This window comes from Porites lutea, chromosome 13 (genome assembly GCF_958299795.1).
Source record: "Porites lutea chromosome 13, jaPorLute2.1, whole genome shotgun sequence".
NCBI lineage: Eukaryota > Metazoa > Cnidaria > Anthozoa > Scleractinia > Poritidae > Porites > Porites lutea.
In genome coordinates this window covers 6342001-6361641 of record NC_133213.1, presented here as the reverse complement: position 1 = coordinate 6361641, position 19641 = coordinate 6342001, and the positions used below count along the sequence as shown (strand labels likewise).

Genomic DNA, 19641 nt, shown 5'->3' with positions numbered 1-19641 from the left:
TTATTAATATAAAATGAGTGCTTGCATTATTCAAAAAAAAGATCTTAAAAACTTGGTAAAAAATTAATGAAAGAATTTTACAATCATGTACATTACGATTACTTTTTAAAAGAATTTGATGAAGTAAAATTAAAAAGAAAATACTATGATGAAAATCTTACTAAAGAATTTTTATCGTTTTATAAAAATAAAGAAAAAACCATTAAAAATTTATATTTTGATAATAAAAGATATGAAGATTTAGTTAAAATGGAAACTAAAGATTTGTTATCAAAAATAGAAACTAAAATTAAAGATGAAACTCTTAATTTTAAAATAATATTTAATTTTTTAAGTCAAATGGATATTAAATTAGAAATAAGTAAAGGTACAGATTTTGAAATAGACGAAGATCTTTTTTGTATGAAAAAAGCATTTATGCATATGTTTGATGTATATCATTACGATTATTTATATTTAGAAGATTAAATTTTTATATTATTACTTTAATATAAAAATTTATTTTATTATTTCTTTATAAGTTTCCCACCAACTATCATAAGTTTCTAAAATTTTAGGGTTTATTTTAAGCTCTATACTCTTATACTTTTCACACCTCATTTCATCCAAAATTTTTTTTATTACATAAGTAATATTTATCATTCTCTTTCTAAAATATTGTTTGTTAATATTTTCCATAATGTAATTATCTATTTTTAATAACCTGTTGTAAAGTTCACATTTTTGTTCATCAGGAAGATCTATTAGTTTAGAAATCTGATTAACCTTTTTATCGTAGTAATACTTCCTATGATAAATACTCTTTTTTCTATAATGTACCCTATCATAATCTTTCATATCGTAAAATCCTAATACATGTCCATTTACTGTTCCACATTCATAACATATTTTTTGACCAAAATCAATGAAAAAAGATTCTGTATTTTTACAGCCTAAACATGAAGCTACTGTTGACTTTTTAACCCCCTCACTTTCTTCTACTTTATAATTATGTAAAATATTGAGATATTTTTTTATTTCTTCTTCAGTATATGGCATTTATTATTTCTACTTGTTACACCTTAAATCTAATATTTTTCTCTAATAGCTAGAGTATGTATTTGGTCATTTAACACATATCTCTTATCATCTTGATTACTTAGAGCTACTTTGTTAACCTCTTTTGAATAAAGATCATGATTTTCACTTCTTATTATTTTCATCTTTCTCATTTCTTTTTCACCAGAAAATAAACATCTAACATAATCATCAAATATTAATGACTTTTTTACCACATTTTTTTTTATTCCTTTACACTTCTTTAATTCTTTTTCACCCTCAACTTTATAACTGTATAGTTTAGGACGTAATCCAACAAAATGAGTTATCTGTTTTCCTGATGCTTCATCCTTAAACATACCAATCACTTTTTTGTTAACTCCTATAGTTATTCCAGAAGGATGATCTGATGGAAAATCACTAGTATCAAATTTATTTTTTATATCATAACATATATCTTCATAAAAATCTTTTGTTTTAATCTGATACATTAGACTGTCAGTATCTGTAAACAACAATTCAGCTTTTTTTCCATATTTATCTTTGATATAATTATAATGAAAATCAAACATTAAAGTTTTTGATAAGTCTAAAATTGCTTGACCAACATATACTGGTTTATTAAAATACACTTCTGTCTTTTTCATATGAATAGCAATAAGATTTCGATCAAATATTGTACATCTATCAAAGTTTGGACGACTTGATAGTTTTAATGCTTTTTTACGGTCATCAACAAGTACTATATTTTGACGCTTTCTAATATTTTCTATTGTTTTACCAAAAACTGAATTGTTCATTAGTTTAAAAAAGTCTTTCTCAAAATTGTTTGCAGCACATTTTCGAAGTTCTGTATTTTTTCTTATATATGGTTCCATCCAAGGAGACTGATAAAATGATATTCCTCTGTGAACAGAAGTAATCTTCATACCCAACTCAAGACATTGTCTAAGAGCTCTGTAATGAATAACATAATTTTTTCTTGGTTTAAAATGACATATTAGTTTTTCAACTCCATTAACCTTTATTAATTCAGGTGCAAGAGGATAGTCATTATGAAGATCCCATAAGTCTGGTGGATACTCCAAATCAACTTCAAAAATATATCCCTTCTTACCAGTATTTGCCATACTATCATTTGTTTTTTCTAAAATTTCCATTACCTTTTCCACTGTTATATCTTTCATCATTTTAAAACCATGTGTTGGTAAATTCTGAGACATAGCCCAACCATAAAGATTGTTTGCGTCCAAATATTGTATAAAAGATGATTTCTTTTCAGGATTATAATTTTCCATATATTTATTATTTGCTTCTGCATACCTTTTTGATATATGTGTTATTCCTCCACGAATACCACGCTCAATCATCATTAACATATCGTAATCATGTAATAAGTCTAAACGTTGTCCTGTTGTTTTTAGACATGCATCCCAAGCTAGTCCTGGAGATGTGAAGTAATGAGCTGGATCTAACTTGTAATGTTTAAGACAAGTTTTCCTAAATTTTTCAAAAACATCAGCCAAAAGCAATACATCAGATTTTAGGTAAAGATCGTGATAGTCTCTTATTGTTTTACACCCAAATGTATTCCAGACTTTAATCGCATGTTGGTAATCTTCATCACTTATATCTTCATCATATAGTTTTGAATAGAACCCCTGTTTTGGTGGTAATTGTTTTTCAGATAATTTTTCAATTGATGATACATAGTCATAAGGAAAAACTCCTTTACGAGTTAGTAATGAAGTGTTACGCTTAAACGCATGTTTTGTAATATGAAAATCATCTTGGTTTAAATTTGAAACAAGATTGGCTAGTGATGTTTGAAGAAATTTGAATGAGTCCACAAATCTGATTTCAAAATTTATTGCTTTAATATCACCATGAATATCTTTATACTCTCCAACTTTAATAGATTTAGAAAATGAAAGATATTTTTCTTGAGTGGATGGAATACAACTAAGATCACCATCTATTTTAGCAAGTTGTTTGATAAATAGATGAGCATCATAACCCTGAAGATTGTGAAATATAACTGGTAATATTCTTGGTTTTTTACACATAAGATTACATTTGTTATGTGCTGCACCACGGTACTTACCTGTAAAATGACAATGATCTCTAACTTTATCTTTACCTAATTCACCACTACAAATATGACAATTAACCGCATTATGAAAATCTTTATTTGATTTTTCACTCATTACTAAAGGTTTTGGTTTACGATAAAAATCTTCATATATCCCTTTAGTCATTTCTGTAAGTTTTTCTACAAATATTTTAGCAATATCTTCATCATCTGATTGTTTTGTATAAATGATTGGTTTAATTCTTTTATTAACAATACCCTTTGCATAAAAACAAAATCCTGATGGTTCATGTTTTTGATAGTTATAGTTGTAAGAATCTTTAGGATTGGGGGAACAGCTATTCATTGGTTTAGTAAAACATTCAAAATCTGCATATACAACAAAAGGAATAGGAAGTTGTCTATCATAGTTAGTAAAATGTAAAGTTTTGTTTTTTTCTGGCATTTTTACAAATGCTGATTTATTACTAGAACAATATTTGATGTGTTTATCTAATAATTCTGGTTTTGTAAAATAACAAAGACATCTCTTACAAATTTGTATAGGCTCATATGTTCTTGAAGTAATTTGACTACGTACAAGTCGGGAAAAGTTTTTAATTAATGAATAATGAAATTTACCTTCTTCTTCATACAAAAATAAATCAATAGTATTTTTACAATCTTTCTCAGCCATTTTCAAAGGATAAATAGTTTGTCCATCATTTGAAAAAACATTTATTCCTGGAAGATTTGGATTAAGTTTTTCAAATTTGATAATGTCTTTTACTTTCATTGGAAATGTAATTCCTTTAGTGATAAGATCATTCTCATACTTTTTTAAATCTGTAAATCGACTATCATTCTTTTCTCTTGGATGAAGATAACGAAGTACTGACCAAATAAAACATTTATCATCTTTATTTCGAATACTAACAATTGCTTTTTTTCTCATAATCCAATCTGGAAGAGGAATATAAGAAGAACCCTTCATTGGTTTTAATTCAGTTGTATGAATTTCTAGTTGATAAATTTCTTTAAAATACCACCCACTTCCATTTTTTTGATAATTAGACACTTTTTCATTAATCTGTACTATACTTTTTTTAAAAATATCTTTTATATCAGATGATGTAAAATTATTGAATGTACTAGAATTAAAATATGATTTATCTTGAACTTTAAAATTTAATTTACTATCTTCTTTTATTTTTTCCTTTTTTTCCATAATACAAACTAAAATAAATCTTAGTTTAATATTTCGATGATTTCTCAAAAAATCTTTAATAACACGTTTTTTATTTCTAAAAAATTCAAGAGGTAAAATACCTGGTTTTCCCTTGATAATATATTTTTTAGCAAATTCGTTTAGAGCTGATTTTTCAATTTCAATTCCTTGTTCATACTCATTTATAGCTCTCTCAAGAGCTTTTCGTAAATAGTCCGGAGTATCTTTAGGAATTTTTCTATTTTTTATACATTCCTCAAAATAATCCTCAAATGATTTTATCCTTTTAGAATGAGTTTTTTTAACAACTTTGGGTTTTGTATTAACTTTGGGTTTTGTATTAACTTTGGGTTTTGTATTAACTTTTCCTTGTTTAACTTTTCCTCTAAAATCTGAAAATTTTCTATATTTTTCAATCAATCTTCTCTTTTCTTGTAATTCCTTATAATCTTTCCTAAGATCTTTTTTTTCTTGTGATACAATCTTTTTTAATTCTTCCAAAGACAAACTCTGAAGTTGTTTATCAGTAAAAATTTGTTGAGACATTGCTTACTATATTATTATTTTATTTTTTTATTTTCTTAAATCAAATTTATTTTTTCTGCTTCAATATCTTTATCACTTCTTTATTATTGTGTAGTATAGTAAATGTTGACATCTCACTCACTCACTCACTTATTTCTAGCTCTTCGAGCAATGTGAGCGACTACTTGTGAACGATTGAAGCAATACGAATGAGTTGAACGAACTGAATGAACTGAATGAACTGAATGAAAATGAGTGAGATGAGTGAGCGAAAGCGAACGAATCGAACGAATTGAATGAAGTGAATGAAGTGAATGAAGTGAGTTAAACGAATGAGTTTTTGCGAAATGAGTGAACAAGAGGAGCGATATTGCGAGATGAGTTAGAAATAAGTGAGTGAGTGAGATGGCAACATTTACTATACTACTTTGAGGCACCCACAACTTATGAGGCTAGTTTCGGAATTTACGTTGTTTATAACTGTAACCTGAGTTCTATCTGAGAGGTAGTCTCGGAAAAGATTGAGACTAACACCTTTAAACCCATACAGCTCCAATTTTGACAGAAGGATCTCATGGTCAATAGTATCAAAAGCCTTTTTTAAGTCAATAAACAGAATGGCATTTGTCAAACCATCATCGATATTGAGATACTAGTTGTCTGTGATGTCAATAAGAGCTGTAAGGGTAGAAAGCATAGGTCTAAAGCCAGACTGATATTTCGAAAGTAACTTATTATCATTTCAATATGAATAAACGTGATTAAAGATGGTTTTTTCAAACAGTTTGGCAATTACAGAAAGTACAGAAATTGGCCTGTAATTGGCTAGGTCAAGTTTCGAGTCAGCTTTGAAAACTGGAGTTACTCTAGCACTCTTCCAGTCTTTGGGAGTGATTCCCTTAGAAATAACTAAATTAAAGATATGTGTAAGGGAAGACGCAATGAATGGAAATGAAAGCTCTAAGAGGCAAGTTGGCCTACCGTCGAGGCCATCAGCCTTGCCCACAGGAATATCATTCACAAGTTTGCGCAGTCCATCAATAGTCAGTAATTCGAGCTCGAAGGTGCTATCACACGGTTCTACAAAATCACGAAAACTGACTCGAGGGGCATTTATGTTCGCCGCTAAGGTAAGGCCAATATCGACAAAATGCCTGTTAAAAGCGTTGCTTAGCTCATGAGGGTCAGTTATCACCGTGTCACCAATAATCAATTTTGACAACGGAGAAAAGTTTTTCTTTCGCGATAATAATGTATTAATTCCATTCCAAGTCGCTTTAGCTTTCCCAACGTTATCCTCGAAGAACGAATGATAGTAATTCTTTTTGGAGGCCTTAATAGAATGGTTAACACGATTCCCAAGTCTCCTGTACTCTGCCCATTTCAACTGATCACTGGTGACAATTGCGATACGCTTTATTCTGTCTCTTTCCCACATCAATCGTTTGATCTCAGGGGTGAGCCAGGGAGCATTAGAGTTTCTAACTGTCCTTTTCTTAACAGGTACATGAAGGTGCTAGAAATGATTGTGTCCACACCTCCCATGCGCCAGTAGGGTTATCAATCTGCTCAATTGTGTCCCACGGAACCAGCGCCATGTCATTGACAAAGTCATCAGGCACAAAATTTTTATATCGTGTCGATTCAGTGATTCGCGGGATCGACCTAGGGCATGTTAATTTACGAGAGACATAGATCAAACTATGATCGCTGCAACCAATAGGAGATACACCTGATGTAGCAAATTTGACCGGCTCATTGGTAAGAAATAAGTCGATAAGTGATTTAGTACTTGAAATGACGCGTGTAGGCTGCCTGATCAATTGAGTATATTGAAACAATTGACAGAGTTCAATTAGGTGTCTAGTTTTATTAGCAGGGGTAACTGCCATCATGTCACAGTTGATGTCTCCTAGGTAAAATCAATTTGTCTTAGCCAGCTCAAAGAACTTCTATTTGCTCTTTAGAGATCGTCGGGCGCGCGTATGAAAATATACTGTAACGCAAGGTCATCGGTTCTACTCCTACTTAATACTTGTCCTTTTTTTCTGAGCCTCTTGTGTCAATGACTGAAAAATCACCTTTCTCAGTGGCGGATCCAGGGGGGGGGGGGGCCACCCCCTCCCTTATTTTTAGACCAAACTGGTCCCCCCCTTATCTCAGGACCTGGATGACCGCCCGTCTCCCTTTATCTCAAGGTCTGCATCTGGCACTGTTCCTTATGTATTTACCTGGCCCCGGTTGTTCAAAGGTTGGAAACTGCTCTCCACCGGATAAATCACTAACCAGCGGATAAGTATTAGGGAAACCAATTGAGTTATCCACTGGATAGTGATTTATGCAGTGGATAGTGTTATCCACCCTTTAAAGCGACTGGGGCCAGGCTCAAAATTCACCATCACATCTCTGTCATTGCGCATAGGTATATATTGACATTCTAGTCCAAGCAGGATGCAGGATGTTTGTCACTTGAACCTAGTTTAGTGGTCTTAGCTCCCATCAGTCTCCTGTAGCTTTGAGTGGAGGAGCATCTGGACTAGCAACCAGAAGCTAATAGTTTCGACTTTTATTGGGAGTACACGGATTTTTTTCTTCTGAGCAGCCCGTGTCACTGACTGAAAAGTCATCTTTCTCATGCAAAGATCGTATTAATCCTGATTTTTGTGTGGTGGGGTTTGTTAATCGTTGATCTCACGATAGTCTCTGTGTTATTTATCACCGCGTTTCGTTCGTTTAAGGAGATGGTCACAACTGGCTGTGCGGGGCGGTTAGAAAGACCGTGGTTTTTGGTGATTGGTTCGTTTAGTATTGTTTACCCATCGGCCCATCGTAACTTTCTTCTCAGCATCTTTATTTTTGCTAGGACCGAATATACTTTTGGACAGCTACAGATCTGTGAAACTGGCTGATTTTGGTGTCTCAAGAACAATTCAGGTGTAGTAATAATAACTAAGAAGGTGTACATTATAACATTATCAAAACGTTTCCTCTTACACTGTGGAGACAGACCAGACTTAATTGTATATTATTAATAAATTGCTCTAAAAACTGTGCATCCATTTTCCTTAAGTCTTTGGTTGATAAATATCAAAAGTCTTGTTCCACGAATTTTTTTTTCACCAGAAAATGCTCTAGTGTAGATGACTTTGCGTGACATATCACGATTTTATGTTAACCATCCTTTAGGCGTACGCTTTGAATGTGGCGCTAAAATTAATACAGCTTGTGAAAATAACTAAATAGTAACTAAATAAATCATCATCATCATCATCATCATGATCATCACAAAATACCTCGAATTTTTACTTTTAATTGGATTGTGTTCTCGACTCAAAGAACGCTTCCCCCTCAGAATATAACGTACGTTAATATTGATCACATAAAGCCAATTACACACTCACCAAGTTACAAAATATTTAAAAAGGCGTCAAGCTGATAGTAACTATTTCAGGCATCTTTTGTCAGTTCCCAAAGCTTAGGTAAGAGTTTTTTTACAACGCTTGAACCTTCTTTTGTGAGACATCTGTGCGCCCGAGAAAGAACTAGCATTGTTTCTCCCAAAGCAATAAACGTTTGCGTAACGGATCTAAGAGGTCGCCTCCTTCAGCCCAATTCTGAATAAAAAATTAGTTGGAGAATGCTTGGTTATTTTGAGCTTGAAAAGTTCATCGCACAGTTGATAACTGTATGGTTTGTTTGCTGAATGTTCTTATTCTCTCTCGTCCTTGTATAACTAGAAAATTGGCACTAAAACAGACCTGACATCCTATGTTGGTACTACGTATTGGATGGCACCGGAGATCCTATGGGGAGAAGGATACGGACGAAAAGTAGACATCTGGTATGTCCAGAGAACAGAACTACAACTAGCTGGATTTCGTTGAGTTTCAGTAACTAATTAATAGTAATTTCTTTTTTTTTTTTTTTATTTCCCTAACCCCTTGTGAATGAGTCAAAGTTCACATGAAATTGATAAATAAGTGCGGAATAACGGATCTCATTTTTCCTGATGATAAGACTCGAGTTTTCCAAGCAAATGTTACTGCCACTTGATACCCTCCAAATCATCTTTTCCTCTGCTCAAATTTGGTCTTTCGTTTTATTTTTTTCTCATATAGCTAATTATACTTAATCACAAAATCTTAAGGATGAATTTAGGTTTCTGGGAAACTGCCCACCTACCCCTCCCCTAAGTCAACATTAACACTTACTTTTCACTTACGGCAAAATGTTGGGTTAGAGAAGGGGTAGGTGGACAGTTTTCCAGAAACCTAAATTGGTCCAATCTTGCATCGTTGTTAGTAAGAGACAGACCTTTATACTTTGCAGTTTTGTCCCTCACAAAACGGTAGGCATTCCAAAGTTAACAAACTTTTTTCCATTGAAAGAATTTACAGGCCAACAGCATGAAAGGCGAATCTTGCGTTTCGATTTCTCTTGCGCTGGACGTGTGCTTTGGACGTTAGGTATAATATATATTCAGGTAAACGTCCAACACAAGGCCGCACACTAAACGCTAAAATTCGAGTCAGGATATCGCCGTCTACTTTGTGTGCATTTATTTCTTGATGGCAAGCACAGAAGCATTTGAAGCGAAGCTTTAAGGGAAAGCACGCATGCAGACAGGCAGAAGGGATCAATTCTGGAGTCGTTATTTTTGGGGATCGTTTTCGTCAGGATTCAGTGGCAGACATCGATTGTTGTAATTAAGTATCAGCTTTACTAAGTCAAATATTCTGCTTTTAGGAGTGTTGGCTGTACTGTAGTAGAAATGCTGACAGGAGACCCACCTTTGAAGTATCTTGAACCACAGGCAGCCATGTTTCGCATTGGCAGTAAACCCCTCGAGGTTAAACTGCCAAAGAGCGTGACCAAAGAAGCAAGAGACTTTGTGCGTTCCGCACTGACTTGGTTAGTGTTAATGCGTTATTGACAATAGGTTGGGCTAGGTATTGGCTAGTTGTTATGTTTTAGCTCAAAACTGATTAAACGCATAAACTGCCCTGTTGAAACTAAGCGTAATTTCCATTAACAGTAAGAGGTATACTAGAAATATCCAAAGGTTAATGACGATGGTGAGTTTTGCGATAAGGGTAGGAGGACTCTGAGGTTAAGTTTAGTTGTCAGGTTTTCGGAAGAGATAAAAAACAGCATCGAAGTAGGCAACTTCGAAACCAACACGATAAAAACAACCAACGTTCAATAGTCTGTGCAACGAAATAGGTGACACACGTTCTGCGTGTTTTCAGTGCCAGTGGCCTCAGGTCAAGAAAATACCTGAGTGGAAACATGGCGATACAAATAAATATACCTCCACAAAGTATGAGTGATCTTTTGCAGTACTGCAATCTACTCAGCGGTAAGAGAACAGTAAGAAAGACTTAGCGTGTTGCTCCTCTCTGTCCCTTTTGTAATCAAAGTACAGGAAAACTCCACAGCTCCATGTAAGTCTTTTCCGTACCCACATGCATGTAACCATATTTGGGTAACTCTACGTGACTGAAGCGCTGTTTTGTCGCACTTTGTAATAGCCGTCGCACTTTGTAATACCCATCGTACAAGAGCACGATATTTTTCAAACTTTACTGCTTTAAAATTTATTTCCGAAAATTTTGTCTTAACTCAAGGACAAGAAACTCCAATCTAGATTGTCACTCGAGCAACTGTGTTGGTTGCTCATAAAATGGTTGATTTTGCGCGCAAAACAAACCGCAACTTACATGTCTGGGACTCCCTTCCCTACCCTACTCAGACTTTTTTTACCCCCTACCCCCAAAGAGTGTACGGGCGGGCGTACGCTGACGTTGCAACCAAATTTTCTCGGATTACCAAATTTGCTTAGCAATGAGGCTACACTCGCGCGCGCGTGGAGCTCCGCAATGATTGTGGGCTCCTCTTGGTCGGCCGCAATGAAATGGGGCAGAAATTAAACAGAGAACGTCAAGTGTCTTTAGGTGAACCTTTTTTGGCATCGGACTTTTTAGTATTGTCGTATCTAGAGAGTTATTTTGTAGGAGTAAAAGATTGGTGGGGGAGAGGGGAATGAAAGAGAAATAGCGCCTTCCTTCCTTGGTTGCTGTAAAATTGGAAGCTCCTCCCCTCTCAACCTAGTGCTAGTTGATCCTAAAAAGTCGCCTCATTTCAGTTTACATGGGAGCGTGTTCACTCCAACCAGTCGGTAGTTAGTGTTGGTTACAGAAAACAGTTAACCTGTTGATATCTTGTCTCTCTAGGAAGCCTGAAAAGCGTCCAAAGTGTAAAGAGCTGCTTACTCATCCATTTCTAGGTTGAATCCTCAACAACGATAATTATTTTGACGATAAATACAAATATGTATTTGGTAAGGTTTTCGTTTCTTAGTTTTTATGACACATAAGAACGAAAGTCTGGATTTGCCTTCACGTAACTGTTGTTGTTGTTTATTTATTTATTTATTTATTTTATTTTTTTCGTTCATCCAGAGTACGTGTATTGCGATAACCGTTTCGAATTAAAAGCAAATCATCGAAACCTAATCATAACTAGAGTCAGGCTATATCTACAGTATATCGGGTAGCTCTTACGCCAGCACGAAAACCACAACGGATAGGGTTTTTATTCACACTTGAGAACGGTGGTTTTATTTTGGCGCCATTTCTGTAACGGGGCAAAGCGGCGCTGCCCCGATGTTGAAAGTGCACAGTAATTTTTAGGGAGTTATTATGACTCCAAAAATGGAGTAAAAAGTTTAGGTACAGGATAACCTCTGTTATGGGGTTACTTTTATTCCTAATTTAACTCCAAATTTGGGGTCATTTTTACTCCTTACATGGGCTGTTCTTACTCTTTTTGGAGTTACTTTAAAAGTGGAGTAAAAATTTTAGGTACAGGATAACTTCTTTTTGGGGGTTATTTTAAGTCCTCATTATCTGAGTTAAATTAACCCCACTAGAGGAGTTATTGTAACTCCTTGAAAATTACTGTGTGGATCGTCACATGTCGGATAGGTTTGGGTGCTCATAGTTAATAGTTTTAAGTCTCAGTCGTTGATTAATCAATTAATTGATTAATTAAATAATTAACCCTTTGAAGCCAAGCGAAACAAACCCTAACAACCTTCAGCCATATTGGATTTTTTAACGAAAATGTATTTTTCACAATTTAAGAACTTTGACGCTTTATAAATTCTCTTTTGTTGTAATTCTTGCCTTAAACAAGTAAATACAAAAAATATAAAAATGTAAGTGATCTGGCAACGTAGTCGCAACTATCATGCCAGCTGTTTTCGATACTTCACAACACAACATCAACTTGCGATGTAACTTTCGATAACTTCCTTTAAAAACATTCAGGTCAGCGGTTGACATTATTCCTACTCAGACCCTTTCAAACAACCAAGGATGAAATCGCCAAGCAACTGGAAGAAATTAAACTGTTGTAAGGAGAGAACGTATATATACGTCCTCGTTAATGGAAACATGCTTTTTCGGACGTATATATACGTGCTTGGCATTCAAAGGGTTTTAATTAATTAATTAAATTATCATTAATTGGTTAAAACATTTTGGGTGATAACAGATATTTATTTTGAGTTAGAATTTAGTGTACTCTTACTTTTAGTAACTTTAGGCGTTAGTACTGATTTAGTTTCCGCGGGCTTGTTCGGCTTTAGCAGTTATCATGTCTTAAACCCTAGTGTTTTGCCCTATTCAGACCGGTTTTTTTTTTTTTGGTTCCTGGGACCGGGGGGGACGTCGGAGGCCCCCTCTATAACTTCATAACCGCTCAGGAAATGGCCACCGAAATTACACAGAATAAGGTACTTACCATGTATTCAACATCTAGGAATAACTTGATTGATACAATGACGTTTTTGACGTTAGTATGACGTCATATTGTTGAATTTATTTGCAAAATCGAAGTTCCTCAAAATATGTGCAAATAATTAATAATAGAGAGATTTAGAGTCAAGTTTAACCCATTCGCTCCTGAACCGCCCGTAACCGCCGTGCGGATCCAGGTCCTTTCTACTCTTTGTGACGTCATCAGTTTTAACGGTCATGGACAACTTTCTTCGCTAACTTGTGTAGAGTGAAGAGATCTTTCAAACCATACCAGAATGAGCACAATTCAGTCAAGGACACCGGAGAAAGAAGCAAAAAACCACGTGACATTGACCTGAAAATCTCCATGAAAATCTTGTTCCATTGCCCACCTACCTTTCCTTTCACCTAATCCTAAGATCCTAAAAGCTTTCCTAAAAACTCTTCCCACCAAAATGAAGCCTACTAAATGCCCAGCAAGAGAAAAAAAAAATGAGGCAAGAGAAGCGAAAAAAGAAGGGAGGAGAAAAAGCGAAATTTTGCTTTCTGCGCATGCCCGAACTTCGCAAGCTGATATTTTACATCTGGATCAGAAGGCCGCCAAGTGTACGACCTGTAAACCGGTTTGTGGTAAGTTTTAGCCCTTTATAGCACGACAGTGACCAGAAAACCACTCGAATAGCTTCAAAACGCGTTTTTCGGCAAAATCTCCAGGAGCGAATGGGTTAAGGCAAACGGCAAACGTGAATTTGTAACACGTGACCAAGTTTTCCCTTAACTTGTGCTTTATTGTTAATAACTTCTACCCCAAAATTAGTAGCTTCATTTTAGTTATGTCTATAACAATCATTTTTGACTGTTTTTAGCTGCAATTTATTTTATTTTGAGAAATTCTCAACTTGATTCTGCCGTTTGCCGTATGCCCGTAAACGTGACTGTAAATCTCTCTATTGTATGTGAATAACTTGCAAGACGAAGCAGTGGACTCTGGAGACTTGTAAAGTCTATATAGAGGTAGTATTTTTCTGCTCCAGCGAAAGCTTTAGCATCCTTTGTTTGTATCATTTATATTTCCTCTTTTTGTAGTCTGGTAGTTTTTTTTTTCGTTCAGATATTGGTAGGCTATGTATATTTACTGCTTTAGGAAGTTTGCCATCGAACTTGTGTGATTGCTGCGGAAAAGGTTCTTCTAGTCTATCGCACAATTCACATTAGGAGCCCATATACGAGGAATGATCTTAAGAGAGGATATTCGTAGTCAGTTTATGGGTCGTCAGAAACGCGCGTTACTCCCTTTTTTTTTACAATAATTACTTGCATTGCATTATATTATATTAAATAGGTATTTCATTATTGATAATCACTGAAGTTGCTCTATTACTGTCTTTTTTTTAATACATTCTTTTTTTTACGTGTGACTCGTTATTATGCTTTAACTTTTCTCGATCGACATCGTGGTTTCTAGATTTGGCTTGATATTTTATCATCAAAGTCACTGTATTTTCCCTTGCTTTTTCCTCACGACTTCAAATTTTCCTGATTTCAAGACTATTGCCGAAAAAAACACGAAATTAAGATGCCGCAAAAAGTATGGGATAAGGTGTAATTAGTAAGGTCTTACTGTAAGTATAGTTTAGTAAATATCGAATACGAACACCTGTCAGTGTTTGTTATCAGTTTTGATGTGAGGAGCCTCATCCGGGCCAGCGCATATAACCCTTTACCTTTCAAGAGTGACCAACACCAATTTTTAAAAACAATATCAATACCCAATCAACAGAAAAGGTTAAAACTAACTACGAGAGAACAACTGACAATTTGACTAACAATAGGCGTCTGTTTAACTCTGACAATAGACGGATCGAAACGCACCAATTACTGATTACGAGTCTTTATAGCCAATAACATCACGGCTTAACTGACAAACGACCAATAACATCGCGACGTAATTGACCAATCAGGTCAATAACCAGAGTATAATACCATCAACTGACGTGATACAACTGACACTTTGATTCTGAAGATGACTACCGCACAGGTTGTCGAAACGTCAGTCACTGTCAAAAAGAACAGTCCTATTCAGGACTATGTTCACCCGGACGATCACACTCAACCTACTTTAGAAAAGGTTATGAAAATAAGATGATCACCAAAGAAAAATGTTTTAACCTTTTTTGAAATTTTTCTCAACCATTTCTTGCCGGAAATGTATGGAGATCAATCTGGAGAATTTGTAGTTGGATATTGAGAGTCGGCTTGCATGACAGTGTAAATTAAGCCAAGCTCCTGCACACTATACTTATGCCCGGACATACGACGATTGCAATCGAGTGCAATGTTGCACGTAACATGTCTCACTTGACGTGGCTACCGAGCCCGTATGATGAGTGGTTTTTAAAGCCAGCAGTTTAATCCGAATGAGTAATTTGATTGGCAGAGGCGAAGATACCTGCAAGGGCGTACGCACGAGCCTGCTTGAAAAATGTCAGGGTATTTAAACTAACACAAAACGCAGATCTTGTAAAAACAGACGGAGGAAGTAATGAGAGGAGAGCTCTCCTTGTGATGGTTGGGATACCACATGTATTCAATTAACCGCCCTGGGCGCTTATTAAAATGTTTGGACCTTGAGAGTGGGCGCTTATTCGAGGCAGGGCGTTTATTATATTTTCACCATTTTCAACAAGTGTAGTATGTTTATTTGGCAACAAAACTATACATGCTAATAACAAAACGCGAAGATGTAACAAAGCAAGGTTTCTGTAAAATACTCTGAAGAAACTCCATCTATTACTACTTATCCAACCTCTTCGTGGGGGAGGGGTGGGAAGGGGTGTGGGGTCGAGGTGGGCGCTAATTCGGGGTTGCGCGCTTATTCGAATAAATTCGGTAAGCATAATATTTACCTTTTCTGCGGCTGTTTGTTTCTACGGAGAAGCCACACACATGATTAGTGGAGTGAATATTGGTGCTAGTGTAGGCAAAGACAAGAAAAAGGCGGGCGAAGCAAAAAGGGCTAAGGCAAACATCACGATATTGTAGAGCCTTTGATGTATTTTATCATTTGGATTGAATTGACTGGAGTATCGGAGGATTCTTTTCATTGATTAGAAAAAGTAAACTTGTTTGAAACTCATACGACTAGCACTGTGAACGAAACTGTGACAAGGACGTATAACGCGTAGATTATAAAAAAATATCTCGAGTCCTTCTGAAACCATTCTCCACTTTAGAAACGAGAAAGAAACTTGCCGAGTTAATCTTCACAAGGACTTCTGAGATCGTTTCTCGAGAACGTGTAAACAAAACCTGGGATAGGGCATCGCCCACCCTATGTCCTACCCTATACACCGTATCCACAAATGGCGGACACGCGGGAAAAAACTGCTGCCAAGTCATGAAAGCGAGGCGTTGGAGGATAAACAAAAATTGCAAATAAAGACTTTCAGTGAACTTGTAGAGTGTTTAGCACGAATTCCACCTAAAATAACTTTGTGTGGACGTCTTTTTAAATACAATGACGTGGGATGTCTTCAACTTGTGGGATGTCTTCAGCTTTTAATGTTTAGTACTGATTTGCTGTTTGCAATCAAAGGGGACGTGGAATCCGTGCTAAACACTCCGCAAGTTCACTGAAAGTCTTCATTTGCAATTTTTGTTTATCCTCCAACGCCTCGCTTTCATGACTAGGCACCAGTTTTTTCCCACTTGTGCGCCATTTGTGAATACGGTGTATGGCTCACCCTAAATTTGTAATTTTGCTAAAATAACAGGAAAAATGCAAAATCAGTGCGAAAAGACTCAACAAAGAAGAAGAAATAAACAGGAAGTTGACAGATACGATACTAGGCATGTTACCAAACGTAAAACTGGGGTAAAAGTATGGAACCTATATTCTTTCTGACTAGGGCGAGATACTACTTCGATCGTCCTTTCGGGGTGAAGTCGACATTACGTACTCCAATTCAAAGACAACACATGGAATGTCATAATTGTTATTAGCACGCAGGTAATCGCTCAGGGTTTTGTTTCGGAGAATAAAGAAAGCCGAAGAACAAAATATTGCAAAGACGCGCTTTATAACAACTGTTTTATTTGTAATTTGAGCTCTTATTTGGCTTTCGCTTTTACAGTAGTCATCGATAAGGAGTCGAATAAAGCTTGCATTATGCCTCAATTGGCCTAATTATAATTCCAAACGGTTCTCGACGCGGTAGAATACAGAATCATGACTATCAGAGTCAAAACTTGGTGAATGAAGTTGCCGGTGTAGCATCGCATTTACCCATACTCGTAATCGATTCCGTAAAACGTCAACGTCCAAGTCTTTCATGTTTTATTAGCCTGCGTAGCTGGCGGTATTGTTGGGTGCGAGATTAAAGTTTTGGAGGCGGAGCCGTGCTCCAAAAAAAAAAGGGAGAAGGGACGAGTAGCTGACGGAATTGTGTGGGTGCGAGATTAAAGTTTTGGAGGCGGAGCCCTGTTCCAAAAAAGGGAATAGAGACGAGGCGGTTGAAATACCGCCTGCCAGAAAACCCCGGTATTTTGAATAGTCCGCACACCAGTGTGCGGAGAAACGGATTGGTCGAGGGCCATACATATGTCAATCATGTTAAATGATCCTTCGCATGAGCATATGGTAAACTGGAAAAGACGCAAGTGATTGTGGTTTCCCCTTTAAAAGGAGTATAATTGATGAGCAAATTGCCGAAATGGCGTCTTTAAACTTCACGGCGCGGGAATTGTCTTTTTTTAGCCGTAAGAAACAAAGGTCTGAGATCAAATCCTATCAGGAACACCTACAGAAGAATAAACCAAAGGAAATGGTTACTCAGTATGAATGTAACAAACCAGCTTCATGACCTTCTAATATTAATCCTAGTGTTGCAAAAAAAGATTTACTCAGTCAAAGTTTAGAATGATACATGTACTGTGTAGTGCTAGTAACCTCCGCGCGAGAGCCGAGATAATAAAAAAACCTCTGTTCAAGCAAACTCACAAAGTCACGTTTCACATTATTACGAGCTTAGGAGTCTGTCAACGCTTATTTCTAAACCGTCTCGCGCGAAAATAATCGGAAGTTTCAAATTGCAGGTTTCTCTTTGATTGGCTGATTTAATTGGGATCAGCTAAGGTGACAAAAGTGGACGGCATTCGAAAAATCATGGTTCTCTGGCAGGCGGTATTTCTCGCGGCTTCGCTGCTCGTGACGGCTCCGCCGTCAAATCTCACTCGGCTATATTACAACGGCTCCGCCGCCAAATCTCACTCGACTATCACACAATATCGCCAGCTACGCAGGCTAATGTTTTATCAATTTGTTACTGGCCCCCAGGGCACCGACGGCCAAATAAACGAAGTCCCGGATTTGGAAGAACATAACATTCGAAAGCGAGTAATAATGGCATAAGCTAATAGAACAAGAAAAGTGAATAACAGAATTTGAAAGGAAACAGTAGGATTCGAAACTGCATGAGAGGACCGCTGTACAATCAAATTATAGAATTGGAAAACTGCACAGCAGAATTCAAAAGCGAACAGAATAGCACTTTCTACTGTTACTAAAAATAGGTTTTGTCGCCATAGACCCCCCGCGTGACTCAGACAAACTTTGCATTCTACTCCAACGCTTTAGGAAACATACGTTTCCGACATGAAAATTGTTCCTAAAATTCGCAGTGAGCGTATTTAAAATGTTTTTTTAGCATAATTCCAATATATAAAAGGTACTACTGCTATTGGGTGCAAAACCTGGTCCAGTAACTCAAATAAATGGTTAAAATCAGAAAATAAAGCGACTCGATCAAAGAAGGCTACTGAAATCGGATCCCTAGCTCTGTGTCTTAGCAGCGCTATGCACTGAAACATGACACAACATTATTGGCTGTGTAATACTCCAAACCCGAAATTCTGTGTGAAGTGCTGAAGAGAAAATCGAGTTTGGATGTGCTTCTCGCAAGCCTGTGACAGAATATCTAAGGTAAAAAGCACACCAACGTTAGCACAAACCGGAAATTTTATAAGTTTGTTCTGTTGTTGTGCGGCCAGGTAGACCATATGAATCCGGGACGAATACTTCAGTACTTTATATCCTGCAAAACTAAGTAGCGTAACATAAGCACTCGCAAAGTAACCTTTGCCTATAAATTTAACCAAATGCACCGTTTCACGCACAGCTATGAAGCCCTGCTCTCCACACATTTTAACATAATTTTACCCACAGCATTATGACGCCGCATAAGAAATAAAACCACTCATATGTACAGTTTTTTCCGTGTTTAAGCTTGTCGTGGCACGCGTTGATTATTTTCAGGATATTTATTATCGAAACCAAGTTGGTTTTTGTTTCCTTTAACGATAAACATCTTCAAAGACGACGAACATTTGTTGCCGAACGTGACTTTCCCATACTAAACTCTTATCCTGGTCAGGTTTAATGTCTGAGTCACAGCAGGGACCAGAAATTTTGTGACTTCATTATTGGAAAGCGCTGTTGAAGTGAACGGATAAAATCAGCGTTTGTATCCATGGCAACTAATTGTCTTTGTCGACTGTACTGTACTGTAGTGGGCAGCAGTTATTGGCATTGGAATCTGCGCGTCGAAGACATTCTAAAATGTTTCAATTCAGTTATTACGATACAACCTGGAATAAAAACGTTTTGGTGACCATCATCGCATTTTTTCTTTGGCGCTGTGTAAAAACGCTATATTAAAAAAAGACTGCGCTTGAAACATCTTACAAGATAAACTGCTGATGTTTAACTAGTAATAGTTGACACTACATCTGCCCCCGCTCTGTATATTGTCGGTCAATAGCATTCTTGCTCGTTGTGTAGCTCTTTGAAATATACCGATTCATAATGAAGATGTTCACACATATTCCATAGAATAGGTGAGATAAATACAGGAAATAAACGCAAGGTTCCATGCACAGTTTCGGTTCGATTTACTTAGCTTTGATCAAAACATTCTCAG

At 36.2% G+C, this 19641-nt stretch overlaps 2 protein-coding genes across 2 annotated transcripts in view; one reads left to right on the top strand and one right to left on the bottom strand.

The window, feature by feature from the left end:
- Positions 1–11692, top strand: part of LOC140923665 (mitogen-activated protein kinase kinase kinase 3-like) — a 34556-nt gene extending 22864 nt beyond the window's left edge. The window contains exons 6-9 of the mRNA XM_073373740.1: positions 7726–7796; positions 8600–8703; positions 9609–9773; positions 11096–11692. Of these exons, the coding sequence (XP_073229841.1) occupies positions 7726–7796; positions 8600–8703; positions 9609–9773; positions 11096–11153 (398 nt within the window). The 3' untranslated portion in view covers positions 11154–11692. The remainder of the gene's footprint in view (positions 1–7725; positions 7797–8599; positions 8704–9608; positions 9774–11095) is intronic.
- Positions 1068–1685, bottom strand: LOC140923461 (uncharacterized). Its single transcript, XM_073373554.1, has one exon. The coding sequence runs from the start codon at positions 1683–1685 to the stop codon at positions 1068–1070; it is 618 nt and encodes a 205-aa protein (XP_073229655.1).
- Positions 11693–19641: the final 7949 nt, after the last annotated feature.

What these genes read in the sequence shown, in the direction of transcription:
- LOC140923461 (XM_073373554.1), bottom strand. Translation starts at nt 1,685, where the DNA reads ATGAAAAAGACAGAAGTGTATTTTAATAAACCAGTATATGTTGGTCAA.